The sequence below is a fragment of the Aotus nancymaae genome, unplaced genomic scaffold (assembly GCF_030222135.1).
Source record: "Aotus nancymaae isolate 86718 unplaced genomic scaffold, 86718_ANA_hifiasm-v0.15.2.pri h1tg000019l, whole genome shotgun sequence".
Taxonomy (NCBI): Eukaryota; Metazoa; Chordata; class Mammalia; order Primates; family Aotidae; genus Aotus; species Aotus nancymaae.
The window spans coordinates 53,843,763-53,870,948 of record NW_026988431.1 but is presented as its reverse complement, the minus strand read 5'-3'; the positions used below and the strand labels follow the sequence as shown (position 1 = coordinate 53,870,948).

At 40.8% G+C, this 27,186-nt stretch overlaps 1 protein-coding gene and 1 pseudogene across 16 annotated transcripts; both read left to right on the top strand.

The window, feature by feature from the left end:
• The first annotated feature begins 69 nt into the window (after window positions 1–69).
• B3GALNT1 (beta-1,3-N-acetylgalactosaminyltransferase 1 (Globoside blood group)) lies at window positions 70–24,792 on the top strand. Of its 16 annotated transcripts, none has more exons than XM_012447382.2 (6): window positions 751–1,119; window positions 1,885–1,977; window positions 4,807–4,950; window positions 17,415–17,483; window positions 19,141–19,224; window positions 21,894–24,792. In XM_012447382.2, the coding sequence occupies exon 6, from the start codon at window positions 21,927–21,929 to the stop codon at window positions 22,920–22,922; it is 996 nt and encodes a 331-aa protein (XP_012302805.1). In that variant the 5' UTR covers window positions 751–1,119; window positions 1,885–1,977; window positions 4,807–4,950; window positions 17,415–17,483; window positions 19,141–19,224; window positions 21,894–21,926; the 3' UTR covers window positions 22,923–24,792. The 16 variants fall into 16 exon arrangements, with proteins under 16 accessions (XP_012302795.2, XP_021525195.2, XP_012302796.2 ...); XM_012447383.2 differs by having other exon boundaries at window positions 19,138–19,224; XM_012447379.2 differs by having other exon boundaries at window positions 4,807–4,960.
• Window positions 10,005–15,840, top strand: LOC105713616 (cleavage stimulation factor subunit 2-like; annotated as a pseudogene).
• Window positions 24,793–27,186: the final 2,394 nt, after the last annotated feature.

Here is a 27,186-nt window from a genome sequence, read left to right as displayed (position 1 = left end):
GACCCCGAGAGCGCGCCAAGCGAGCGTGCAAGGCTGGGGGCCCAGGACTCCCGGCCGCGGCCCCGGCGCGTGGTCTGCGCGCGCTCGGCCGTGCGTGCGCCTGCGGGGAGGCTGCGTGTGTGCGCAGGGCGGGAGCGCCGGCCGCCTTCCCGCTTGCGATCTGGGTGCGCGTTGTGAGCAGGAGGTGAGTGAGAAGGGCGGCCCTCCAGGGGCTCCGAGGTGACTGAGACCTGCGGCTGGGTGGCGGGCGTGGCCACCGGGCCCGCTTTTCCCGAAACGCGCCATCCTCGGGAACGCCGAGACCCGGACGGCAAGGCCGGGAGGCACCGCCCACTCCTCCGGTCCTCTCCGGAGCGCGGCCCAGGTTGAGCCGCCGCGCCCTGGAGCGCGGGCCTCGGTGACGAGCAGCTCCCCGGCTCCGGTGAGCGCGGGAGAAGGGGCCCAGCGGGGCAGTGGGCGACGCGGAGGAGCGCGGGGGCGCGCGGAGGGCCCAGGCCTGGGCTGCAGCCGCACGTTGTCCACCTTGCCTTGCCCCAGGGCGCAATCCCTGCCTTGGGTTGCCCGCGCCCGTCCAGCCACGGTCAAATCCGGTAGCGACCCGGGGCGTTTGCAGCGGTGCAGAGGAAGAGGACGGGAACGGTGTTACGGTATTGGTGGATCCCTAACAGGCCTGCGGCGAACACTTTCCCGGAACGCTGGGAAAGGGCCCCGGCGTAGGGCTGTGAGAGGGATTGGGAAGGAATGTGAAACTAGGGGGGAATGAAGAGAATGGGCAGGGCGGAGAGAGAAGGAAACCCCACGGGGCTAGGGCTACAGGAGTCCCACCGGTGGGTTAAGGAGCATTCAAGGCATTTTAAAAGGAATCTTAAAGATGCAACGGAGTCTCACTTTTCCCAGCAGGAAGGAGTGATGCTAGCCGCAAGCACGGGTAGTCGTTGAATTCAGTATTCGTTCACTTTCTTACTGTTGGATTTAGGAGAGAGATTTGCCGGGCTGTCATGATTTTGTGTCCTTTGCATTTTGCACAGAGTGCCTGCGTTTGGGAGGTGGCTACTTTGTCGGAAAAGCTATCATCAAGGAAGGAATTGCCAAATCATGTGTTTTTTTCTGTTTTCAGAGGTAAGAAAAATTTGGGTTTACGAGTTTCAACTGGAGCAAGTTTTTTTACCTTCCCCCAAGAGGCTTAACCGAAAAAAGGGCGCTGAATTTGTGCTCTCAGCATGTGTCGATGCCTGATAAAGCACAAATTACCGAACGTGTGGCAGTCTGGAGAAGAGAATTGTGTATTACTAAGAGACAAGAGTCTATGACATATTTTTCCCCTCATAAACTAACATACTCATTCAAATGAATGGCCATTGGATAACTCCAGACCTGAAAATAAACTCTGTTGGCGAAACAGTATCCGGGCCGGGCGGCGGCTCACGCCTGTAATCCCTACACTTTGGGAGGCTGAGGTGGATGGATCACCTGAGATCTGGTGATCTGGAGTTTGAGATCAGCCTGGCTAACATGGTGAAACCCCGTCTCTATTAAATATACAAAATTAGCTGGGCGTCGTGGTGCGCACCTGTAATCCCAACTACTCTGGAGGCTGAGGCAGAGGTTGCAGTGAGCTGCCTGGGCAACAGAGTGAGACTAGAGTGAGAGTCCGTTGCAAAAAAAAAAAAAAAAAAAAGATGTCCATATGTAATTTCAGATTAGAGCATGAGGTGATATGAAAATGAAAAGAGAGGATCAAGGCTTTTCCAAAAATGAAAAAGCTGTTGATACATAATAAATTGCTCCAAAAACAACTTGCTATGTATAGAACACTGATTTTAGATGTCATAGTTCCCAATATTAAGTTATGACTCATATATATTCTTTTTCTGTTCTGTTCAGTAGTTCACAGCAGATCTGAGTGTTTTAATTAAAGCATGGAATACGGAAAACAACAGAAAACTTAAAGCTTTAGTTTCATCTGGAATTCCCCAGGTAAGTTCATCATACTTTTAACTTATAAATTATCCTAATTGATTAAAATGCCCATAATAGTGCCCTTTACAAGGTTTTAAGTATCGTTCACTCAGCCACAAAGTTTGTTGTATATTCTAGTATGATTCTTTCATCAGAGGATTTGAAGAAGTTCAGGATGAAGCTCTACTAAGGCATTTGAGATGATATATATTTTCTGTCTTTTTTCTTGTTTAAAAAATAGAGACAAGGTCTCTTTATGTTGCCCAGGTTGGACTGGAACCCCTGGGCTCAAGTAATCCTCCTACCTCAGCCTGCAGAGTAGTCAGGACTTCAGGTGTGTGCCACCTCACCTGGCTCTGATAATATATATTTTCTAAAAAATTGAATTATTAAAATACCATGGTTCTTCAGGAAAACCCAATAACTGTAAAAACTTAATTTGGTGGGTCATATTCAAGTTCTGACTCAACTCCCTTTATCCCTAAGAAAATGCTCCATTGAATACTTTCCTCTTTCCCCTTTGGATGAATGATTTATCTTCTTCTTGTGCCCAGACTCCAACTTTGTTCTGTCAGCCATTGGATGATGCAGGTAGAACTCTTTTGGGAAATGCCTTTGTCCCTTTCACAACTGTATCATGTCCAGACCAAATAAGCTTTTACAGGGATGGATCATTGTTGCTCACTGTGGGGTAGCCTCCCACTGTGTGGGTAGCCACATGGATAGGGTCAAGCATATGGGGTTGCACAGGATACTTTTACTGCCCTTGCACAACAGATGCACTTAAAAGTTACAGTTCATTTAACAGCAGGCTCTTTGGCAAACGTCTCTCTTGGGACTACGAACAATGGTTTTATACGAATAAAAAATTGTATATTATAAGTATTGATTTGATTTTGTTCCCAGGCCTTTTGGCATATCGTGAATTAGAGGCTAGGGGAAGATGAGAGGATGAGCTAGAAATACGGCAATTTGTAGGGGGCACATCAGCATGGGGAAGGAAGATGAAGCCACAGAACATCCCTAGGGTGGGGCCCCAAGTGGCTGAAGGTTGGAAGATTTGGCTGGAGTGATAACCTGTGCTCCTTGAGGCTCTGAGACATTAAGGAACTAAAAGAAAGCTAGAGTAGATGGCTTCTATTTCTCTGTCTCCTATCTGGAACTATATTGAGGTATTATTTTGTTTCCAGACTTTGTTTTCAAGAATGGAGTTACCACTTTATGCAAAAGCAGAATGGAGTAGCTGAGACAGAGACCCCAGGACCCACAAATAAAATATTTGCTATCTGCCTTTTATGGGGGAAAAAAGTTTGCCCACTTCTGGGATAGAACATGGATTTCTGCTAAACTCTCAAGCTGTGCATTTTGAACAGGCTCATAAAAGTTAGAATAAAGAAGTCCTGCTCCTGTTAAAACATTTTACAAGCCTATAGCCACCATTCCTGCAGGATGACAGTGAGGGCTCAAACCATGTCTAATATCTGGAACTACATTTGGCTGTTTTGGTTACAGACTTTGCTGTTGAGAATGGAGTTACCCACTTTCTAAGATAAAACTTACCATCAACTTTCATCTCTAAGTATTAAATAATTTCTTTCTCTATACCGATACAGGTTCTATAATTTATGCCTTTATTGGGCACTAACATTCTGAGAGTGCAAACTCACCTCCCTGCCATGGACTTTGGTCACTTATTTAGAAACATTTGAGCTGGGAAGCCTCCCCCATGTTCTCCAGGTGGGCCTCACTCAAAATGTTTAGCCTGAAATGTGTAATTGTGAGCCTTCCACCGTGCTCTGCATTGAGTGTTGGCAACTTGAGGACAGGGCTTGTCTGTCTGCTTCCCCACTGCTGCCCCAACCTCTAACACGGGTCCAGAACATCAAATGAATGAAATACCCTCAGATGACAAAGGTAATGGTAATTGATGGATTGTTGTAACTAACAAGAATGGTAAAGATCTGTAATATTCCCAATTTAGGGTAGTAATGGGAAGAAATGTTAACTAGAGCAGCTCTCCGATGCCCTTCCTCCAGTGGATAAAGCAGTTTGTAACAAAACAGACATGGAAAGCCCAGCTTTCAGGGCAGTCTTGCTGCTGTTCTGTCTGACTTGTGCGATCTTTGCTCTGCTCCAGTTTTCCTAGCTCCCTGGACCTAGTTGACCTGTTGGCTCTTGCCACTGGCTGCTCTGTCCCGTGGTGCTCTCAGACTACCCACCCTGAGTGTAGAGGTGTTTCTGCTTCTGCTGCATTCTTTGCTCCCTGCCCAAGAATCTCGGGAGGCTGTGGGATTAGGTGTGAGGTTGGTCTCTTGGGGCACAGTACCCTGGCAGGAGCTTGGCATTTGGAGTTGAAGGGCTCAAGTTTGGGTTCCAAGTCTTCCTCTACCTGGGCTGCACTGTTCCTGGAAAATGGGATTGATGTTAACACACATTTTACAGTGCCATGAAATGTGCTTTGTAAATTGTAGTTAGAAGCACTATAAACTTGTATAGTACCCAGAAGTCCACTTCAGGCATCTTTAAAAAGAAAAAAAAAAGCCCTGCTAAAAATCCCAACATTTATTGCAAATTATTAAGATTGATTTTGTATGTTCTTATTGGAATGTGCAGATAGAGCAGAAGCAAAAAGAAGATTGCAGCTAAATTTTCCTTCTCAAGTCCTGCTGCTTTTGTTTGCTCTTCATTTTTCTCATACCAAACTCAGAAATCCGTAGAAGATTCTGCGTGCTGCAACCCAGAAATCTGAGATTCCCATATACAGGGATTGTTTTACCTACAAGAAAGTAGTTTGTTTGCAAACGTTATATATAATATGTCTTATTTACCTGTATCTTTAAAACTCAGGTGTCTTCTACCTCAGCACATTGAAAGAGCAGGCTTCCATTTTAATGAAGCTTTAATGAAAGACATTTTCCCATACATCTCAGAAGATACCTGAGGGTGGTGGTGCTGCATCCAGCAGGGTTTCAAGGGACGGACTGGGAAATGGTAATGGAGTGTAGGTATTTATACTCACTGTCTACACTGTCTACCTAAAACTGTGTGTGACAGCCACAGAGAGTAGTGCTTCATGTGGGCTTTTTTCTTAAACTCAGTAAATACTTCAAATTCGTTCCTAGAAATTGAACAATTTAAAATATTTATGCCAAAATGAAACCTTTTCTATGAACTATATTTTAAACATCGATAACAAAGTTGTAGAACCTTGTCATTAAAAGGGACCTTCGAAGTTTCTTAGAATAACTTAAAATGCAGTGACAAATCAACCTTTATGACATACCTGACAGCCACTGAAGATTTTCATTGGTGAGGAGCAGCCCATTTTAGTAATCTGTATTGAACCCTCCCACTAATTTTTTTTAGTCTTTGGGTCATTTGCCTTCTAGAGTGATACATATTGTTCAGAATAATTTGAAAGTATCTACTAGGGCCCTTCTGAGCTTTTATTGTCTCCAGAACAGAGCATCCCCAGTTCCTTCAGCCACATGTCGCACAGTCCTCATGGGAGATGATAAACCCTTTACCAAATGAGGTTCCCTTTTCTGACTTTAACGTGTTAATGACCCTTTGATCCTTTTGAAATGGAACACATATGTGGCTATGGAATTATGACCCCTTTTGCCCAGATGCTTTTTCTGTTTCTTGAACCTAGGAGTGTATTAGAGTGTGTGTGTGTGTGTGAGAGAGGACACAATCTAGTATTAACTTGTAGAGTTTCTGTTAGCACTGCCATTCATTCACAAGTTCTTGGGAGTGCTCCCTATGTGGCAGACACTATGCTAGGTGCTGGGGACAGAGTGGTGTGCAAGAATGAACATCATCTCTGTGCTGGTAGAGCTGCATGGAGCCTGAGAGGCATCCAGTACCTTAAAGTTCTGTTGAGAAATAACTCCTCAAATTCAGTGACCATGCCTCCCTGCCAGAACTAGAATCCTTTGTTCCCTGACTACCCAGTTATTCCATTACATCACCACCTTTTATCATATTGGACTCATACTTAGCTAAACCATAAGGTCTGTTTAGGCTGCTGTTAAAATGGCCCCCCATCCTGCTCTCGTGCAGTTGGTTTTTTGAGCTCTGACATAGGACAATAAATGTGTTCCTATCAAATTTCATCTTGCTATCTTTTGCCTTTTCTCACCTGTTAAAAGCTTTTAGATTATAATTACATCTTTTAATGAATTTGACATTTTTTTCCTGTTTTTTTTTTCTTGCCTACAAAATTGAATAAGCCTACATTCCTTTGTCTTTAATTAGAAATATTAAATGAGAAAAGGCTAAAGATAGGCCTGTGATTTCTTTTTTTCCCAGTTTGACGAAGATGTTCCAGTCAACCTTAGAACATCAGCAGGAGGGCAGGTCTCTGGCACTTTTGGTAACACTATTCTCAGAGTCCAACAGAAGCCCAAGAAATGTGTCTTGAACAAATTACTGTATGAAAAATACACTGGCTATGATGGATCAGCCAATTTTGAAGCCATCTAGCCACTATCATTACTCACATTTTCCCATTTTGTTCAGAAGGACTATAAGTGCCCAGCTCTCTTTATAGAGAAGCCTGATTCTTAGGTGTTGTCTAGGAGTTACCTTGATCTTCTGTTGAAAAACCCTATTGAAAATGGGGCTTAGGTTAGTCAAACACAGCATTCTGTGAATCTTCTAGCTCCTGACGGTTGTTGCATTTGTGTTTTAAGTATTCACTAATGTTTACAGAATCTCAGCAACTCCTTCAGAGTTATTTGGAATGCAGATTCATTAACATCAGTCTCTTCAGCAATTTCTCTGTTACCAAAAAGTGAACTTGTTGGGGAAGACTTGTTGAAAACTGAGTGAGGATTTAGAAGAGCTGAGCATGATTTGCATGGAGATTGAACTAGACTTCCCTTTTTTTAAAATTTCTGGTTTAGCCACCTGAGTAGCTGGGATTGCAGGCATGCAGTGGTACTCGGGGCTAATTTTTGTATTTTTAGTAGAGACAGGGTTTCATGCTGTTGGCCAGCCTGGTCTTGAACTCCTGGTCTCAAGCAATCTGCCTGCCTTGGCCTCCCAAAGTGCTGGGATTACAGGCCTGAGCCCCGTGCCCGGCCAAAAGTTTCTGGTTTAGCTTTGACAACTCTTCACCTCTGAGGAAGAACAGAGGTGCTGCACTATGAAAGTATGAAGACACCAGGCCAATAGGATTAGACAAGGTAGGAGGGAAGCTTTGTAGTGCAGAGGCTACAGACTCCGCTTGGGGTCGTGAAGATACCTGACTTTACAGTGCAGCTCTGCAGGCTCGGACACCCTGACTAATGAGCAGTTGTCCAAATCTCAGGCTGGTTAGCTGAAAGATACAGGTTATAATAATGGTTCCTACTTCATAAGATTGTTGTAATCAAACAAATGAAAGTATAAAACATGCTTACTACAGTGCCAGGATCAAGCAAGGACTGTTGCTAAAATTTTGGAGAGAGGGGAGTATGTAGAAGTTGGATAGAGTAAAAAGCAGGTTCTTTTCAATGTAAGCCTTTCTTTCCCCTGACAGAGTAAAGCATATTTCATTTTTAAGTGTTATCAAATTAGGCAACTATACCAATTGCTATTCATTCATTCAGTAAATAAAATTTCACTTCCTATTATATGTCCAGCTGTGTGTTCCCAAGTAAGGAGAAAAATGTAAACCATATCAAATATGCACAATCCTCAAATAAAGGAGCCTGACGCCACTTGAATATCACATGCACTACAGTTGGAAAAGGTCCTTGTATTTTGCAGCTCTCCTCTAGTTGCTAGAAGTGCTTATGGTGAGACTTTTGACAATGTGAGTAGTGCCCAGAAAAGATGATGTTCAGTTGTAGGAAGACTGGGGCAGAAAGAAGGATCCCGGGAGAGGGGAGCCTATGTGCAGAGGAGGAACCAAGAAGTGTGCATTTGGCCTTGTGGACCTCTACCAGGAGTTCCTGGGGGCTCGTATTTGCAGGATAGCAGAACATCAGGCACTGGGAGAGTCTAGGGGAAACAGTCCTTGGACTCTAGAAGACTTACTGATTTGAAAGGAAAACGTGGACCCATTAAGATTTATTTGCATGCTTTACTGCATTTTAGAGGACATCATGCCATGTAAGACACATTTGGGAGTTAGGAGCAAGATTTATAAAAGAAATGTAGACAATGTATGTAGAGGAAGCATATAGTGTGGACTCTAATAATAACAGCAGTACCGTCTACTTAGCCCTTACTGTGTACCAGCCCTATCCTAGGTGTTTAACACATATTATTTCATGTTGCCCTCAAACCCACGAGGAAGGTATTGCTCCCATTTTACGGATAAGGTAACTAAAGCTTAAAAAGGTTAAGTAATTTGCTCAAGTGGATTTCATTGCTTCTCAAACTTCAGTATGTCCACAAGCCACCTGTTAACAATGTTTCTGATTCACTAGGTCTGGGGTGGGGCCTGGGGCTTTGCATTCCTAACACACTGCACTTCGAGTAGTGAGGGTCTGGGCATCACATTCGAGTCACCTGGGAGCTTTAAAAATACAGCCACCTGGTGCTTGCTTCGGCAGCGCATATTCTAAAAATATGGCGCCACCTGAGCCCTGCCACCCTCTGAAACTCTAATTTAGTTGGTCTGGGATCCAGCTTGGCTTCCTGTGTTTTTCAAGTTCTCCAGGAGATTATAATGTGCAGCAAAGCGAGAACTTCTCACTGGGTTAAAGAAGAGGAAAAAAAGTAGTGGTCAGACAGCACTTTAGTGTTTATTTCTAATATAATCTGCAGAGGGCCTTGAACACAAAGCAGCTGCAAGTTGCGAAAATAATTAAGTGTTTAATTGATGAGTCTAATTGAATGGTAGAGTTTTATATTGCTTTGTTTATAAGTTAATGTGTTTAGTTTGAATGGGTACTGGGGAAATTTTCCTCAAGGATATGAATGGATATGTGAGTTAGTTTCCCTTTATAAGGAATATATATGATTGATGTGTGTAATGATGATTTGAATTAAACTGAATAGGCACAGGACCTTTTTTTAGGCAATTAAGATTTCCACTCCCTTTGCAGTATTGTTTCTTTTGTGTAGAAGAAAAGTTAGAATGTTGTAAAACTGACTGTAGTTTGTAATTGTCTGTAATAGTTAGCACATGGATGATTCTGAATATAACATGCTTGGACCTAACGTTCAGCCGTTTGTTTTTTGTTTTTCTGGACCTTTTAAAATGCACATGATCAGAATCAGCCTATTACAATTGATCAGCCTATTACAATAAGATTTTGTTATTAGAAGACAGCTAAAGAAAAGCATAATCCAGCAAATTCAGTTGACTTTTGGATTCAGTGTATTCTTGAAAATATTTACTAAGTAAATAAAAGTATGTTACCAAACCATTTGCAAAGTATGCATATATTCTTACAGAGAGCCTACTATGTGTTAGACGCTGGCTATATGGCAGTGAATAAGGTGGATCAGGGTTTCCCCCTCTCCAATCTTACATTCCTTTGAAGGGAACAGACAATCAACAAATATATATAGATTTTTAAAAGTCTAGATAAGGTTAAATGCTGAGAAGTTGTTAGGTTTGAGTCCCAGCTGAGGTCTGACGGGAGTAGGTCGATGGGCAAATAGCTGAAAGAACACTCATGGGGCAGTAGGCAGGTCAAATGTAGTTTTATTCAGCAGCTGTTTAATCAGCAGCTTACTTACACTCTTTCACATGGTTTACCTTCATCTTGTCTGTTTGCTTCAGCTTTGTGGCTCCTCTTATCAGCCTGCTGTGTGGCTCCTGCCACCCCCAACCCTTGTATCTGTATCCCTGACCTGCAACACCAGCTTGGGGGTTAGCAGCTTCACTTTTTCCCTTTGGGCACAAGCCAGTTCCTTCAAGGCAACCCGCTCTCCCTTACAGGGATCAGTAGCATTACTCTCTCTCTGGGCACTAGTGCACCCCCAAACCATGTCAAGCCAACCCAAGCCCCTTGCACAACGTCAGCAGGGCAGTTATACCTTTTATAAGCAATAGCGACTCAAAGCCAAGTGTAAACTTAGATAGGTTGTCTAATAAGTAAAGTATGCACCTGTGCCCTAAACTTGATAAGTCACTTTGGCACAAATGTTGGCTTTGGCTATTCCTTAACCAAAGCACATTCATGTACTTTACAGAAGGGAATAATGAGGGATGAGTGCTGGGGGAACTACGTGAGATTAGGGGTCATGGAAGGACTCTCCTAAGTGACCCTGTGCTGAGATCTGAGGCATAAGAAGGAGCCAGACTTTCCAAGAACCAGCTTTTTAGGTGGAGGGGGAGAGTAAGTGCAGGCTCCTCAAGGGAGGAAAATAGTTGACACATTCAGGGATAAGAATGGGAGCCAGGCCGAGTTTGGTAGCCCCCACCTGTAATCCTCGCACTTTAGGAGGCTGCGGTGGGAGGATTGCTTGAGTCCAGGCGTTCGAGACCAGCTTGGGTAACATAGTAAGACCCCCATCTCTATATATCTACATATTTTTTAATTAAGAAAAGAGAAAATAATCAAAAAGAATGGAAGCCATTGTGGTCGAAATAGGGTTAGGAGGGAGTAGCAGTAGCAGATGAAAGAAGGGCTTATATAAACCCATGGAGCCAGAGACTTGACAGATCTTCATAAAAAATGTGAACATTGTGGCTAGGCATTGTGACACATACCTGTGGTCCCAGCTACTAGGGTGGATCACTTGGGGCCAGGAGTTTGAGGCTGCAGGGCAAAATGATTGTGCCTGTGAATAGCCACTGCTTTCCAGCCTGGGAAACATAGCAAGACACATCTCTACATTTTTTTTTAAATGTTAGTATTGTTATTTTTAAGCTTTTATTGTCTCTTTGCTTTTTTGGCATTCTGTAACTCTAATGAACATATATTACATTTGCAATAAGAAGAATTGTGTTTTTCAATAGTTAAATTTGATTTCTTTTTGCAGGAAACAGCCAACATTTTTGTACCCCAGGAAAGAGTTTCGGGTTATTTTGGCTTGAATAATTGTGCCATTGTAGCATCTCTGTTTGTCTGTTTTCCTGGATCTCTGCATTTGAACATTGATAGACCCATTTATTTTCTAGTGTCCAGTATTTTTTGGTGCAAAATAAAAAGGTGTATATCTGAGCAATTAGTTACAATTCTTTTTTAAAAATTGTATTTCAAGTTTTAAGGGTAGAATTTTGAGTTGTTCTATGTGAAAATAGTAAAGCTGCTATACTGTTTGAATTGAGGTTCAATGGTTGCCAGAAATTAAAACTCATTCAAAGCAGCTCTGGTCAGAAGAGCTCCTTAGCATTGGAAGCATAGTGAGCAGGCAGCACACTCCCTGGGATCTAGCAATCAGGAATGTGGGATCTGGAGTCTTGTTTGAGTTTGTGTCTACCACTTAACTAGCCTGTGATTTTGAGCATATTGACTGTACCTAAGTCTTAGTTTTCTCACCTATTCAAAGGGGATAGAAAGGGTTTTTAAAGCACCTTAATTCATGGGGCTCCCGTAAAGATTATAGGAGCTGGTGCCTGGAAGCAGTTACTGTTGCTCCTTCCTGCTACCATTGTTAATACCCGTTAACACTGAGTACACAAAGATACACAGAATGACCTTCTGGACTGCTGAGGTTTTTTTTTTTGTTTTGTTTTGTTTTGTTTTTTTTTGTGAGATGGAGTTTTGCTCTTTTTGCCCAGAGGCTGGAGTGCAATGGCACAATCTTGGCTTACCACAACCTCTGCCTCCCAGGTTCAAGTGATTCTCTTGCCTCAGCTTCCCGAATAGCTGGTATTACAGGTGTATGCCACCATGCCCCTGACAAGCTTTTAAAAAATGTTTGTAATGAAGTATGACATACAAAAGGAAAGTGTATAAGTTATAAGGTGAATTGTCAGAATGAACACATCTGTAGCCACCATCTAGATCAAGAAACAGAACATGGCTACCACGTAGAAAGTCCCCTCATTCCCTCCCAATTATATTTCCTCCCTTTCCCCAGAGGTTACAGTGTCCTGAATTCTAACACCATAGCTTAGTTTGCCTACTTTTCAACTTTGTGTAAATGGAATCATAGTGTCTGTTCTTTCTGTGCTTGGTGTTTTTCACTTAACATTATGGTTGGCAGATTGTCCATGATGTCATGTGACATGGTAATTTGTCCATTTTGGATAATGTGCTGTTATATGGATTTCTCTCTGCTGTGGGTGGATATTTGGATTGTTTCCATGTTGGGGCTATCATGACTAGTGTGCTGTAGTGACCTTTCTTGTACATTTGTTGAGGAGGGCCACCATCAGAAGGACTTGAGCCCCTGCTTGTATATTTCTTGATGTCCTTAACAATACATACATTTTAATGGTGAGTGTTCTGCCTAGAGTGGGATTGCTGTATCGTGTGGTACATATATGTTTAGCTTTAGTAATGCTAAAAAGTTTTCTGAAGTAATTGAACCAATTTGTATTTACGCCAGACTACTACTACTACAATTGTTATGGGTTTAATAATTCACAGAAACTGGTCTCTTAATTCAATAAATACAAAGATCTCCTAGGATGAGATTTCCAAAAATGTATCCAGGATACCAGTCCTGACTGAGGCTCTGAAAATTAAACCTGTTAAAATAGATTCTTTGTTCAGAGAAATTTGAGAAACATTGCACATTGTATCCTCTTCTCAGAGAATATACCTTAACATATTAAAAACTCTTGAGAAGTCCTCCACCAAAAAAATAATAGTTTAAGTTTGTTTGAATGATTTCTGATTTTGGCCCTCAGAGCCCTTTTGCAGCTGTAATAGCTGTAGATAAGACAGAGATGCAGCCTGTGAGTAATGGGGCATCGGGAAGGAGGCAGCCATCTTTGGCTGCTGTAAAGCGACAGCATTTAATAACGGAGTTCCTGATTCCCCACTCTCTGAGGATGGTACTTTTGTTGATGGTTGAAGCATCGGTACACTTAACACTCTGGAGCTGATAACCTTTTTTATCTTTGGAGGTTTTCTGAGCTTTTCTAGTATTTGAGATGTTTTTTCAGCTGCTACAGATCAACCCCTAAATCAACAAGTAATTACCGGTGGCCTGCTGTTCACCCAGCATTGCACTAGGTTGGTGGAATAGATAAGATACTATTTGCTTAATAGAAATTACTTATAGTCTAGTTGGTGAATTCCTGTGTAGTTAATATAAGCACAAGTTTATCTTAAAAAAATTCTTTTTGTAGGTACGGGGTCTCAATATGTTGCCCAGGTTGGTCTTGAACTCCTGGCCTCCAGAGATCCTCCCGCCTTGGCCTCCCAAAGTGTTGGGATTCTATGTGTGAACCACAGTGCTTGGCCACAAGTTTATCTTTTAGAAAATGGAATTATTTTTAAATTATAATTCCTTTTTTGACAATGATGTGTGGCATTATTTAAGAAGTTAGTAATAAAATAATGGTATACTTCCCTGTTGGGCCTTTTCATATTTTTTTCTATTCATCGAGATTGTTGATCATTCTTTCTGTCTCTCCCCTGGGATATGGAATTTACAACAGTGTTAGTGTCTTTGTAGCCCACTGCTCAGCTGTCCTAAGGAGGCAGGCCAGCTGCCCTGTGCTCTCACTATCAGGAAATGAGCCAATCCGAGGTCTCCAGCCTGTTTGATTTCTATGACACACACATGCTACGAACACAGTGGGCACTTCAATTGAGCCCTTATTTGTCTACATGCCTAAGTATCATTTAAAATATGTATTTATTTATTGATTTGGAATTTGCCCTGAAAATTCTGCATTGCCAGACAAATATCCCAATGCTGATTGCAGGCAACCCTCAGCCAGTCCATGGTGCTGGGCCTGGCTCAGGATCCAGTGTGTCAGTGAACCAGCAGAATCCTTAGGCCCCTCAGGCCCAGCCTTTGGGTGGAATACATGTCAGTGGTGCACCTCCTCTGACGCAAGCTTCTGTGCAGTGTGGAGTTCCAGCACCAGGGCAAATACCAGCATCCATTACAGGACCTGGCCCTGGTTCCTTTGCTTCTGGAGGAAGAATGCACACTCAGGTTGGAATGCCAGGAAGTGGACCAGTGTCCATGGAATGGGGACAAGTGCTGATGCAAGACCCTAGAGCAGCTATGCAGCAGGGATCCTTACCTGCCAACATCCCAAACCCTTGAGGTTTGCTTGGAGATGCTCTGAATGATCCACGGGGAGGCACTTTACTTTCTGTAACTGGACATGTAGAGCCTAGAGGTTACTTGAGACCACCTCATCAGGGTCCACCCATGCACCATATTCCTGGCCATGAGAGCCGAGGACCACCCCCACATGAGCTGAGGGCAGGACCATTACATGAGACCAGACCTCTAATGGCAGAACCAAGAGGACCCATGTTAGATCAGAGGGGTCTACCCTTGGAATGCAGAGGTGGACAGGATCCCCGAGGAATAGATGCATGAGGGATGAAGGCCCGAGCCATGGAGGCAACGGTTAGATGCCAGAGGATTGGAGGCCCGAGCGATGGAGGCCCATGCAACGGAAGCTTGTGCAATGGAGGCCCGAGCGATGGAGACCCATGTGATGGAAGTCCAAGGAATGGAGGCCAGAGGCATGGTTACTACAGGCCCAGTGCCTGGTCCTAGAGGACCTATACCTAGTGGAATGCAGGGTCCCAGTCCAATTAACATGGGGGTGGTTGTCCCCCAGGGATCCAGACAGGTCCCAGTCATGCAGGGAACAGGCATGCAAGGAGCAAGTTTACAGGGAGGAGGCCAGCCTGGTCGCTTTAGTCCTAGGCAGAACCCAGTCACTCCACAGGATCATGAGAAGGCTGCTTTGATTATGCAGGTTCTACAACTGACTGCAGACCAGATTGCCATGTTGCCTCTAAGGCAGAGTATCCTGATTTTAAAGAAACAAATACAGAAATCCACTGGAGCACCTTGATAGGTTTTCAAAAATACCTGATAAGAAATCTGGAAATTAATTCTATAATTTTGTTGAAATATTGAAAAAAGATGACCTGCATCTTAACCTTTGAATGACTCAAATCAGTGCCAGGTGGAGGACTCCCATCACCTTCTCTCAGAACCAGACAATTCATTTTATTATCTTAGTTTGTATATTTACTGTGACTTGAAATAAACTTTGAACACACACACACACAAAAAAATTATTTTACATTGTACATATTTATAAGGTACATGTGATATTTTGATACATGCATAAAATGTGTAATGATCAAATCAAATTCATGATGTCTATAACCTCAAACATTTATCATTTCTTTATGTTGGGAATATTCAGAAACCATTAAGTGCTCTTGGTCCTGGGCCAGGCCCTATGCTGACTGGTTAATCCATGTTCTTTCCATTAAACCTCATAGTCATTGAATTAGCTTTGTGATGCCTGATTTATAGCTGAAAAAAGACATTTTTGAGAAGGTAACTAACTTGCCAAAGGTCATACAACTAGTCATTGTTGCAGTCAAGATTTAGGGTGGATTGGTTCTGATATCCAAAGCATTTTTATTATGCTTTTTTCCCCTGTTTTGATAAAATACAAAGAAAACTGCAAGTATAAGAGAACACCTATATTTCCATCACCCTGAATTAGCAGCTGTTAATTACAGTATAGTATTTGTGGCTAGTATCTTTTTTCCCCTTTAACCACATGTTCCATTCATTCTTCCTGTTGATGGGTATGGTATCTTTTCCTGTAGTCTCATTTTAAAAAATCATTATTTATACATAGCTGCTTCCAGAGGTTCATCATTTCTTTTTTTTTCTTTTTTTAAAATATTTTTAATGTTTTTTAAATTATACTTTAAGTTCTGGGGTACATGTATAGATTGTGCAGGTTTGTTACATAGGTGTACGTGTGCCATGGTGGTTTGCTGTATCCATCCCCCTGCCATCATCTACTTTAGGAATTTCTCCTAATGCTATCCCTCCCCTATTCCCCCACCCCCTGCTATCCCTCCCCTAGACCCTCACCCCCCGAACAAGCTCTGGAGTCTTGCTGTTCTTTTGCCCAGGCTGAAGTGCAGAGGCAGGATTTCAGCTCACTGCAACCTCTGCCTCTCGGGTTTAAGCAGTTCTCCTGCCTCAGTCTCCCGAGTAGCTGGGACTACAGGTGCGTGCCACCATGCCCGGCTGATTTTTGTGTTTTTAGTAGAGATAGGGGTTTTGCCATGTTGGCTAAGTTGGTCCTGAACTCCTAACCTCAGGTGATCGACCTGCCTTGGCCTCCCAAAGTGCTGGGATTATAGGCATGAGCCACCACACCTAGATTGAGAGTCTTTTTTTTAGTAGATAAGTTTGTATTTATATTTACCTTTATTAACAGCACATTTAGATTTATTCCTGCCATCATCTTTTGGGTTTTCTGTTTGCATGGATTTTTTCTGCTTTTTCTTTTCTATTTTCCTACCTTATATTGAATAGACAGATAACTTACTTTTATTTCTCAATTTTGAAGATATGTGTCCTATATTTGTTCTTTCAGTGGTTACTGTAAAGCTTAATGTACATTCTTAAATGAACTTTTTAGAAAAATGTGAGAGTTTATCCATATCACTTTGTTCCTTAAGAATGTTAGCCTATTTTAATTTTCCTAGGAAACATCTTTTTGTAGCCATCATGTTATTTTTACCTAGTATTTTAGTTACATTTGTTAACCACATGAAAATTTTTACTCTTCTCTCCTTTTCTTTTTTACTATCTATACTTAGTAGATTTTGATATTCTTTTAATATTCTTCCTTACCTTCATTTCTTGCATTCCAGTCCTTGCCCCAAGTTCATTTTTCCTCATATTAAAATACTTCATTTGGTACTTCTTTCACCAAGAGCTTGTGGAGTTTATAACTCCTAGTCTGTTTGAAAGTGTCTTTATTTCACTGGAATGCTCTAAAATTCACCTATGAAATAGGTACAATATAAGCTGCTCACCTCCCACACAAGGTTGGTTATTGAAGGAAAATAAAATTTGTTGTAAACACTTTAGAAAGTGTTAGACGTGTATGTGTGTGTGTGTGTATTATTGGTAGCTAATATAAGTCTTGTTTGATTTCTGTTAGTGTTACTGCATCTTAAATGGATTATTCAAATTATTCCTTACTGTACTGAGATAATATTTACTGAAATAATAGAAAATAATAGCTAATAGAAATGTCATGAATTGTTCGTGGAAACACTTTTGAAAAAAAGCAAGGATAAGGTCAAACTCGGGATCCTAACTGATAGCTAAGGGTCACAACCGTGTAGTGGAACTTTGAGTCATTTAAACCTAAAATCCAGATTTTTTGGCTTGTTTTTTATTTACAAAAGCAATACATGAATAGTATGGAAAATCCAAATGATATAGAAAGAAAGAGAGAAGAGAAATAATCCTCCAGAAATCCTAGAGATGTAAACCCATTGACATACAGGAACACGTCCTTCCAGACATCTCATCTTGCAGATGTTGCCACATGGATTTATAACACTTAACTTTTCATCTTTCAGAAGCAATCGTATCACATAGGCGGTTTTGCAACTTCAGTTTTCACTTAGCAATATATGAAAGGACTATAGGTAAGCATCATTGCATATAATGAATAAAGATGCTATTGCAGGAATGTAGCATAATTTTCTTTAAACAATTATTGATAGACATTAAATCAAATGTCTCTACATTATAAATAATATACAGTTTCCTGATTTTTTAAAAAATTAAATTGGTATGGATTTTGTATTGCAGATGTAAAACTTTGATAAATGCTTTTAAATTTCTCTCTGGAAAGTACATGTGAATGCCCACAGAAACACCTTTTCCCCTCATACTTCCTGTGTAGTGTCACTTAAAAAAAATGACCAGTTTGAGACTTCTCTCAGAATATCTCTGTTTAATTGTGAATTTGAAAATCTTTTCTTATTTCAGACCATTTGTATACTTCTCTTGAGAATTGCCTGGCCATTATATTCTCTTTTAGTGTTCACCCTTTTCTTAGTAAGAACTTGCTTTCTTTTGGTTTTGGTTTTGGTTTTGAGACAAGGTCTTGCTCTGCCTCCTAAGCTGGAGTGCAGTGGTGCCATCAGGGCTAACTGCAGCTTTGACCTCCAGGACTCAAGTGATCCTCTTGTTTTAGCCTTCCAAGTAGCTGGGACCATAGGCATATGCCACCGTGCCCAGCTAAGAACTCGTTTTTTATTGGGCTTAAATTTTTTGTCATATCAGGATATGAGCAGACATCCTCATGGCAGAAAGTGAGATGTACCTCAAATGTTTTTCACTTCATTAATGTCTCTTGAGTATTCACGAGTAGAGACAGAGGCTGAGAGGAAGGAAGTGGGTTGGGGAGCGGTAGCTGGCATTCACACTTCAGGCTTGCTGTCTGTGAAGTGTGTGTGGAACAGAGAATTAGAGAGGGTAGCAGCAGAGTCTCCATTAGCAGTTTTCTGTTTTACTTTTTTTAGTAACCTCTGATTTACTTATTAAGGGAAGTGGAACTGTGGTAGTGTGACATACGATACCAGCTGTTGAGAGAATCTAGATACATGTTGTAATTCTTAAATCTCTGCTGTTTTTGAATACCAAGTGCCCTCTCCCCATGATGAAGCCATGAACTCTCTGGACAAGCAGTTTATTGTTTTTATTTTTATTTCCACATATGTTTCCCAGTTTAGAAAGGAATTGGGGATTAGGAGGTCTTTTTTTTTTTTTTTCCTCTTTTACTTCTAATCCCCTGACCCATAAATAAATGCTATTAAATTTCTTAGAGATCTTTTTTTTTTTGAGACAGAGTCTTACTCTGTCACCCAGGCTGGAATGCAGTGGTGTGATCTCAGCTCACTGCAACCTCCACCTCCTGGGTTCAAGTGATTCTCCTCCCTTAACCTCCTGGGTAGCTAGGATTACATGTGTGCGCCACCAGACCCAGCTAAGTTTTTGTATTTTTAGTAGAGATGGGGTTTCACCATGTTGGTCAGGCTGGTCTCGAACTCCTGACCTTGTGATCTGCCCCTCAGCCTCCCAAAGTGCTAGGATTACAGGCGTGAGCCACCGCGCCCCGCCTCTTACAGATCTTGTGGAATTTCTAAGCATTATTTTTACCTTAATTTTTAAAAATTGGTATATAATAGTTGTATGTATTTTGGGGGCATGTGTGATTTTGATACATATATACAATGTGTAATGAACTATCAAATCAGGGTAATTGGCATATAACCTCAAACATTTCTCTTCAAGCAGTGTTTCTCACAGCTGCATCCTGCTGAATGTTCCATTGGTGAAACTGAAGGTCTTCTTACTCAGAAGAAGAAAATCAAGAAGAAGGTAAGAAGTAGAAATATATTTATGGCTTTCAAATATACTTTTCTTCAAGTAGTAAAGATAATTTTTTCAGAATAATCTATTTTGACAGTAGGAATCATTTTAGAGACTACAAATAGGATGGAAATGATGCCAAGGGTAGAGCCACAGCCGATGATAACAGCTTCTATTTGTTGAATACCTAACATAGGCCAGAAGCTTTGCATATATTATCACTAATTTGCACTCTATTAATATCTTCAATATAGACAGGAAACTGAGGCTTCAAGAGATGCATAACATACTCATTCATCCTGGTTGGTAAAGGACAGAGCTGAAGCATGGACTTCGGTATCTGGCTTTGGAGCTACCTGTGTTGTAGGTGACCTAAAGTCTGTTCTGGCTAGTTCTTTAGAGTCCCTTTTCCTCACTTTCAGACTAAATAGTTTCTCCTCTTTTTGCTGCTGCTTTATTTTATTCATGGGTCCATAAGTGATGGACATCATAACCATAGTACATTCTCACACTTAGAAACCATGGCTTATAGAATGTGTAAAAAAGAACTTTTATAATAAGATTTGCCATCTTAAGTTCTTCCCATTGTTGAAGAGTAGTAGAGCCTCCATCATCCATATGCAGTTATAAATGGCACCCCTTACAACGCTTTCCTTCTGTTTTTCCAAAATCTGTTAAAATATGCTGATTTCTTAGAATGAGACATTTGTTGTAATAAATGTACAAGTTGTAAATGGTGCCCTCAAGGGTTGTGCAGTGCCCAGTAGCCAGGTGAGGAGAAAACATATAAAGGCAGTATTAATTACTTTCCTAATTCTTGCTCTCAAACTATTCAATTTGGTTTTTTTGCGGGGTGGGGGATTGGCAGTGTATGGCTAGTAAAGAGGACATGAGAGGGTAGGAGGTGGATGGACAAATCTGTATTTTATCCATTTACAAATGGAGATAGCACATGAAGCTTCAGTGTCCATTGCACTCCAAAGTGTCTTGCACTTTGACTCCTGAGAGAAAAATTATCTTTGCCAGCAAGTCATAGAATGTAAGTTGAGAGGCAAGACACATAGACATGGAACTGAACGGGAGAGAGTTTGCTGAAACATTACATTGTATTGTGTGGGTCAAAATACAGAAAGCATTACATATAGAAAAGGTAATTGTGGCAAGACGTAATCAGGGCAGGTAAGAGATGACCAGATGAAGAGGACACGGAGCCTTAAAATCCTGTTATTTTCTTATGTAGTAAGAGACAGAAGAACTGTATGTCCAAAGACCCTAAAGTAGACCCAGGGTAGAACCCTTGGTAGACCAGCCTTCACAATGTCCATCCTCCATAGTGAATTTCAGCTTCCTGAGAACCCTCCCCCATGTAATTGTGGGTGACAGGGCACCTGCCAGCAGCCTCTTCAGCCCACCCTTCCTCATGCTGTTGGTCTGTCCCTTATGCTAAAGTTCCTTAGCATTAGATGTAAACAGTGTGTACTGCACTGTGGTGCCATGTTTACACACTGCCTCGGGATTTCTTCTGTCTCTTGTCTCCTGTTTCCTTTGGTCTCCTCCAGTAAACACACGTACATGAATGCCCTTAGACTGAAGTCTATGCTCATAGTGTAAGGAAAGCCCTATGGGATCCCGAATTGTAAACCACCTTCTCTGCCTTGAGCTCTGGAACAGAGCTGAGGCCTTGCTGTCACTCCACAGTCTGAATGTTCTGTGCCTCCTCTTGTCTCAGCTGGAGCTTCTGTGTAAAAGCAAGTGTTCTGGAAGTTTCCATTCCATGATTCTGATTGGGTGTGCAATTTCTGAAGAAGTTGGAATGGGAAATGTGAAAACTCAGTACTAAGGACAGGCTTTGATTTAAACAGTTGTTATCTGGACTGAGCATTGAGTTTAACCAATGAAGTAAAAAGGGGAGAAGTGGTGTTTGGGCAAGTAAAAGTTATTTCATAGTTAGTGTTTGAAAACTCAAGAGAGATTATCCTATTTGTATCTGGAGGACTCGCCTTTCAGGTGAAGAATCTCTACCTTACATCAGCAGTCACTAAGAATAGAATAATGATCACTATAGGATTTTTCTTATCCAGATTCCTAGAATCCATATGAGAACACACAGCTGAGAAAGACCCTTCATTTATTTGGGCATGTGGCTAGTAATAGCCCCTTGAATCCCCGTAGTAATATCCACAATTAGTATGGTGTGGTGTGGTGTGGTGTGGTGTGGTGTGGTGTGGTGTTGTATAGTGTAGTGTAGTATATACATAGTATAGTAATATGCCCAATTAAATCCTTCTTTTTTATAGTTATAAAGAGGAGATACATTTTATTTGTTTTTATGGTAGGTTTATTTTTTAACCCACCATTACCCATCTCTTTCTGTCCCTCCAGGCACCTAGGATATAGTTTATTTCACAGTAAACAGTTATTTATGTAAAGTAAGATAAGTCTACTCCGAAATAATCAAAAGATATGTTTTAACCTTGGTCTTGATGTAAGAAACTAAAATACATTTTTGGTTATTGGCATCTATTTGCTTATAGTTAAATGAAGTAGATTCAAGTCAGGATTTTTGTTTTACTCTGGAGATTTTGTTCTACTCTTTCTCCTTGAGTAGATAGTCAGATATCTTTTGAAAATGTGCTTCATGTGTGGAATATTAACCCAAGCTATGGTAACTCTTGCAGAACCTTTGGCTTGCTGCTTCTGAGCTGCTGTGGATGGCCTCAGCTCTCTGGACTGTCCTTCCAAGTAGGATGTCACTGAGATCCCTCAAATGGAGCCTCCTGCTGCTGTCACTCCTGAGTTTCCTCGTGATGTGGTACCTCAGCCTTCCCCACTATAACGTGATAGAACGCGTGAACTGGATGTACTTCTATGAGTACGAGCCAATTTACAGACAAGACTTTCGCTTCACACTTCGAGAGCATTCAAACTGCTCTCATCAAAATCCATTTCTGGTCATCCTGGTGACCTCCCACCCCTCAGATGTGAAAGCCAGGCAGGCAATTAGAGTTACTTGGGGTGAAAAAAAGTCCTGGTGGGGATATGAAGTTCTTACATTTTTCTTATTAGGCCAAGAGGCTGAAAAGGAAGACAAAATGTTGGCATTGTCTTTAGAGGATGAACACCTTCTTTATGGCGACATAATCCGACAAGATTTTTTAGACACATATAATAACCTGACCTTGAAAACCATTATGGCATTCAGGTGGGTAACTGAGTTTTGCCCCAATGCCAAGTACGTCATGAAGACAGACACTGATGTTTTCATCAATACTGGCAATTTAGTGAAGTATCTTTTAAACTTAAACCACTCAGAGAAGTTTTTCACAGGTTATCCTCTAATTGATAATTATTCCTATAGAGGATTTTACCAAAAAACCCATATTTCATACCAGGAGTATCCTTTTAAGGTGTTCCCTCCATACTGCAGTGGGTTGGGTTATATAATGTCCAGAGATTTGGTGCCAAGGATCTATGAAATGATGGGTCACGTAAAACCCATCAAGTTTGAAGATGTTTATGTCGGGATCTGTTTGAATTTATTAAAAGTAAACATTCATATTCCAGAAGACACAAATCTTTTCTTTCTATATAGAATCCATTTGGATGTCTGTCAACTCAGACGTGTGATTGCAGCCCATGGCTTTTCTTCCAAAGAGATCATCACTTTTTGGCAGGTCATGCTAAGGAACACCACATGCCATTATTAACTTCACGTTCTACAAAAAGCCTAGAATGACAGGGTACTTTGTGGAAAGTGTTAGAGTCGATACTGTGGAAAATTCATGGAGAGGTCAGTGTGCTGGCTTACACTGAACTGAAACTCACGAAGAACCCACAGACTAGAGACTGGAGGGTTACACTTGGGATTTATTAGTCAGGCCCTTTAAAGATGATATTTGGAGGAATTAAATATCTTAAAGGAATTGGAGGTTTTTTGCTAAAGAAATTAATAGGACCAAACAATTTGAACATGTCATTCTATCGACTAGAATTTCTTAAAAGGGTGTCGCTGAATTATAAGGTCACTAGGCTATAAAAACAAAACAATGTGGAGTTTTATTTATTGAACAATCTAGACACTTGAAAGTTTTGGTGTATCTTATGTGGATTACCAGTTTAACAATATACATATTTCTGTGTCAAAAAACTTCTTCACTAAAGTTATACTGGACAAAATCTTACCTGTTTTTGGTCATTTAGAAGGTACTTCAAGATGTTGCAGTATTTCAAAGTTATTTAATATTCAAACTTTGTGTTTTAAATGTTTTGATGATTTCAGGACAATATAAATAGGACAGTGAATTATCCTTTACATTTGAACATGTTCCAGTTACTTAACTGATCAGTTTATTATTGATAGCCCTCCATTAATGTAAAGTTGTAGGTCATTATTGCATATCAGTAATCTCTTGGACTTTGTTAAATATTTTACTGTGGTAATATAGAGAAGAATTAAAGCAAGAAAATCTGAATTATTGTCTTGTTTTTAAAAATATAGTCCCTAGTATTTTTAGAAGTCACTTAATCTGTCTCATTTTTCCACCTGGAAATATAATGTATAATGCCAGGCAGTAATTTTCTTTTGGAAAGGACTCTGAAGGCAGAAAAGAAGGGAGAGAAGCTCATGGGTGGAATATTATAAAAAGAGTGTCATATTCCAGCATTTGAGTTGGAAAGAGAAGATTGAAGATCTAAGTTACATTATTAATCTGCCCTGTGTTTTTTCTCTTTAACCATCAGTTTGTGAATAAATAAGAAAGAAGCGCTGCTGTTACTAGTTTCTCATCAAGATAAAAGCCCTAATGTGTAAAGTCATATCTGATTTAATCTCATGCTTTTATAGAAGGGCATTTCTTCATAGAGGTGGTGATATATATATTTTTTGTTGGACCTGCTAATAGTAGGTCCGAGAGGAGCAGTCCTTGCCCCCTATTCCTGGGATTACACAGTTTTCTTTTAGAGTTTATATAGGGCAGGTGGTTCTTTTTTCTCTGAATGACAGGATGGAAAAAGATCATAACCTTTGTCAGGAAATATAAACTTGAAAGTATGTAGTCAGCTCTTGTAATACTCAGATATTTATAATTGTCTTATATGAAAAAGAACTTCAGTTAAAACTATAATGTGTGGTTCTCTATAACAAGGCTATTTCTGTTTCCCGGGGCTCTGACCTAATCCAGTCATAATAAAATCAATTAAATGAAATATTCTATGGAATCAATCTATGCCCTTTTTAATCTCCATCCATATAGGAGTCACTTTCTTTAAGACAGATGGTGGTAGTTATTTTTGTGACATGATTAGATTTGACTGGTTTTGCAGAAGATTACAGTCACGTACTGCATAATAACATATACAATAGTGGTCCTATAAAATGATAATGGAGCAGAAAATCTGTTGCCTCATGGTATTATAGCCATCGTAATGTCATAGTCCAGTGCATTACTCATATGTCTGTGGTGATGCTGGCGTAAACAAGCCTACTGCACTGCCAGTTGTGTAAAAATGCAGCACATTCAGTTATGTACAGTATGTAATACTTGATAATAAATGACACTGGTTTGTGTATGTACTTTTTATCATTATTTTAGAGTGTTCTCTTCCTACTTATTGAAAAAAAATAGGTTAACTCTAATACAGCCGTGGGCTGGTCCTTCAGGAGTTATTCCAGAAAAAAGCATTGCTGTTATAGGAGGTGACAGCTCCATTCATGCCATTTCTCCTGCAGACCTTCCAGTGAGACAAGATGTGGCAACAGAAGACCGTGATACTGATGATCCTCACCCTGTGGGGCTAGGCTGATGTGTGTGTTTGTGTCTTAGTTTTTAACAAAGTTTAAAAAGTTAAAAATTAAAATTTAAAAATAGAAAAAAGCTTATAGAATCAAGATATAAAGAAATAATATTTTTGTACAGTTTACATGTTTGTGTTTTAAATTTAAGCTAATTGTTATTACAGAAGAGTCAAAGTTTAAGTTTGTAAAGTAAAAAAGCTACGGTGAGCTCAGGTTAATTATTGAAGAAAGAAATGTTTTAAATGGATTTAGTGTGGCCACTGTAAGTGTGCAGTGTTTGTGAAGTCTGCAGTAGTGCTCAGTAATGTCCAAGGCCTTTCCATTCACCCGCCACTCACTCAGTGACTCACATAGAGCAGTTCCACCCCTGCACACTATTCCTGATGAGTGCCCTCCCTATACAGGTGTATGATTTTTTAGCTTTTATACTGTTTTTTTTTTTTCTACTGTGTGTCTATTTTAGATACACAAATACCATTATGTGACAGTTTCCAACAGTAAGTATTCAGTACAGTAACATGCTGTACACATTTGTAGCCTAGAAGCAATAGGCTCTACCATCTAGGTTTGTGTTAGTACATTCTGTAATGTTTGCACAACAACAAAATCACCTGACATATTTCTCAGAAGATATCTCCATTGCTAAGTGACACATTTCTGTATATCGATGTTTGGGAAGCTAACTCAAAACGTTTCTAGAGAGAACTTTTAACATAAAAAATAATTTCACTTTTAGAAAAGACCAGAAAAAAAGCCCAAACAAGTAAAATATGAATAATTTCCAAGTTTCAAAATATTGTTTCTTCTGAACTGGAGATTGGTGCCTTAAAGAACCTAAAAAGTTAAATGATTAGGAAAACATTAAGAGATTGAGTAGTTATATTTTTTGTTTTTAACTATATTTCTTAATAAGCTTCCGGGAAGTAAATATTTGCTATGTTTTTAAAATCATGACCTGGTGTTTAACCAAATCAGCAGCTTTAAAAATGTTAACTCATATAACAGTGTTTACTACTGGGGCTTACCCTGGGGCTGATTCTATGGCATCCGCCTTAGTCCTGCCATCCCATAGTTTCACACACCCCCTGCCTCACTTGCTTTCCTTGTCTGCAAGTGTTGAGCTTGTGACTTTTAGCACATTAGTTAGCTTTGCTAAGGGTCACAAATGCTACAGTAACACCCAAATCTCAGAACCGGATGGCAGCCATGTTTTCACTCACGTCGCATGGCAGTGTTTGGCTGCCCCCTACTCCATGTGTCTCTTTCATTCCAGGATCCAGGCTAATGGGCAGCCCCTATCTGGAACATGCTGTTCTTACAGAAGGAATAGAAAAGCTGGTGGAAGCACAGTGGCATATATTAATACATCCACTGGCTGAGACGAATCCCTTGCCAAGCCCAGTGTCACCAAGGTAGGGAAGTATCCGTCTCTTGTAGGAAGTGACTAAGTAAGTGCAAGTGATGTTGCAGTGTGCAGGGATGTATTGTTCCACAGAATGGGATGTGAAAGTTGAGTGCAATAGTACCATAATCTGCCACACTCAGGGGTCTACGGTCCTGAGGCAGGCTCAAGTAGTTGTTAGACATTTTTCTGACTCACTTGGTATTGCTGCTTTGGGCTTTTCACCCTTCCCTGAGAGGGTTGCCCTTTCACCCTGCTTCATCTCTCCTTAGCTCTATCCTAAATGGTAACGATATTAACATGTTCCTATCAACTCCCTGGCTGCAGAGTAGCCAGAGTGGATCTATTTATAACAAAGAGTATTCCTGAGCATGAGCTGGGGATAAAGCCCTTTTCCTTAGGGTCTAGTAGTCCCTCGTTGCAAGATAAAGGGAAAGAGAGATAGGAAGGAGTCAAGCTTTGAGGCAGAAGAAGGGTGAGTATATGGGGTTCTTATATTTTGTATTCCATTAGGAACCACTCTCCCATATATTAATTAAACCAACTCTGGATTTTTTGCGAGCTGAAGAGTCATTGGTACTTGTTCACACTCTCCATCAGCTCCCTGATTTGTGGTTAATATGGGAGCAGACCTTCAAGAAGTCCATCAAAATAGGTGTCTTATATTGATAGGGTTGTACTGATAGGAGATGGAAGCCAATGGGCAAACGGGGTTGACTGGGCAGTCCCTTGACAGAATTTGTGCCCAAGCCATCTCCTGGGCCTCTTAAGAAAA

Excerpts from the sequence above, each read along its gene's own strand:
- B3GALNT1 (XM_012447372.3), top strand. The coding sequence starts at position 1,096 with ATGTGTTTTTTTCTGTTTTCAGAG. Across the intron at positions 1,120-1,887 it reads GTTTTTTTCTGTTTTCAGAG|TTCACAGCAGATCTGAGTGT; the intron begins GTAAGAAAAATT and ends TCTGTTCAGTAG. Across the intron at positions 19,225-21,893 it reads AGAAGAAAATCAAGAAGAAG|AACCTTTGGCTTGCTGCTTC; the intron begins GTAAGAAGTAGA and ends TAACTCTTGCAG.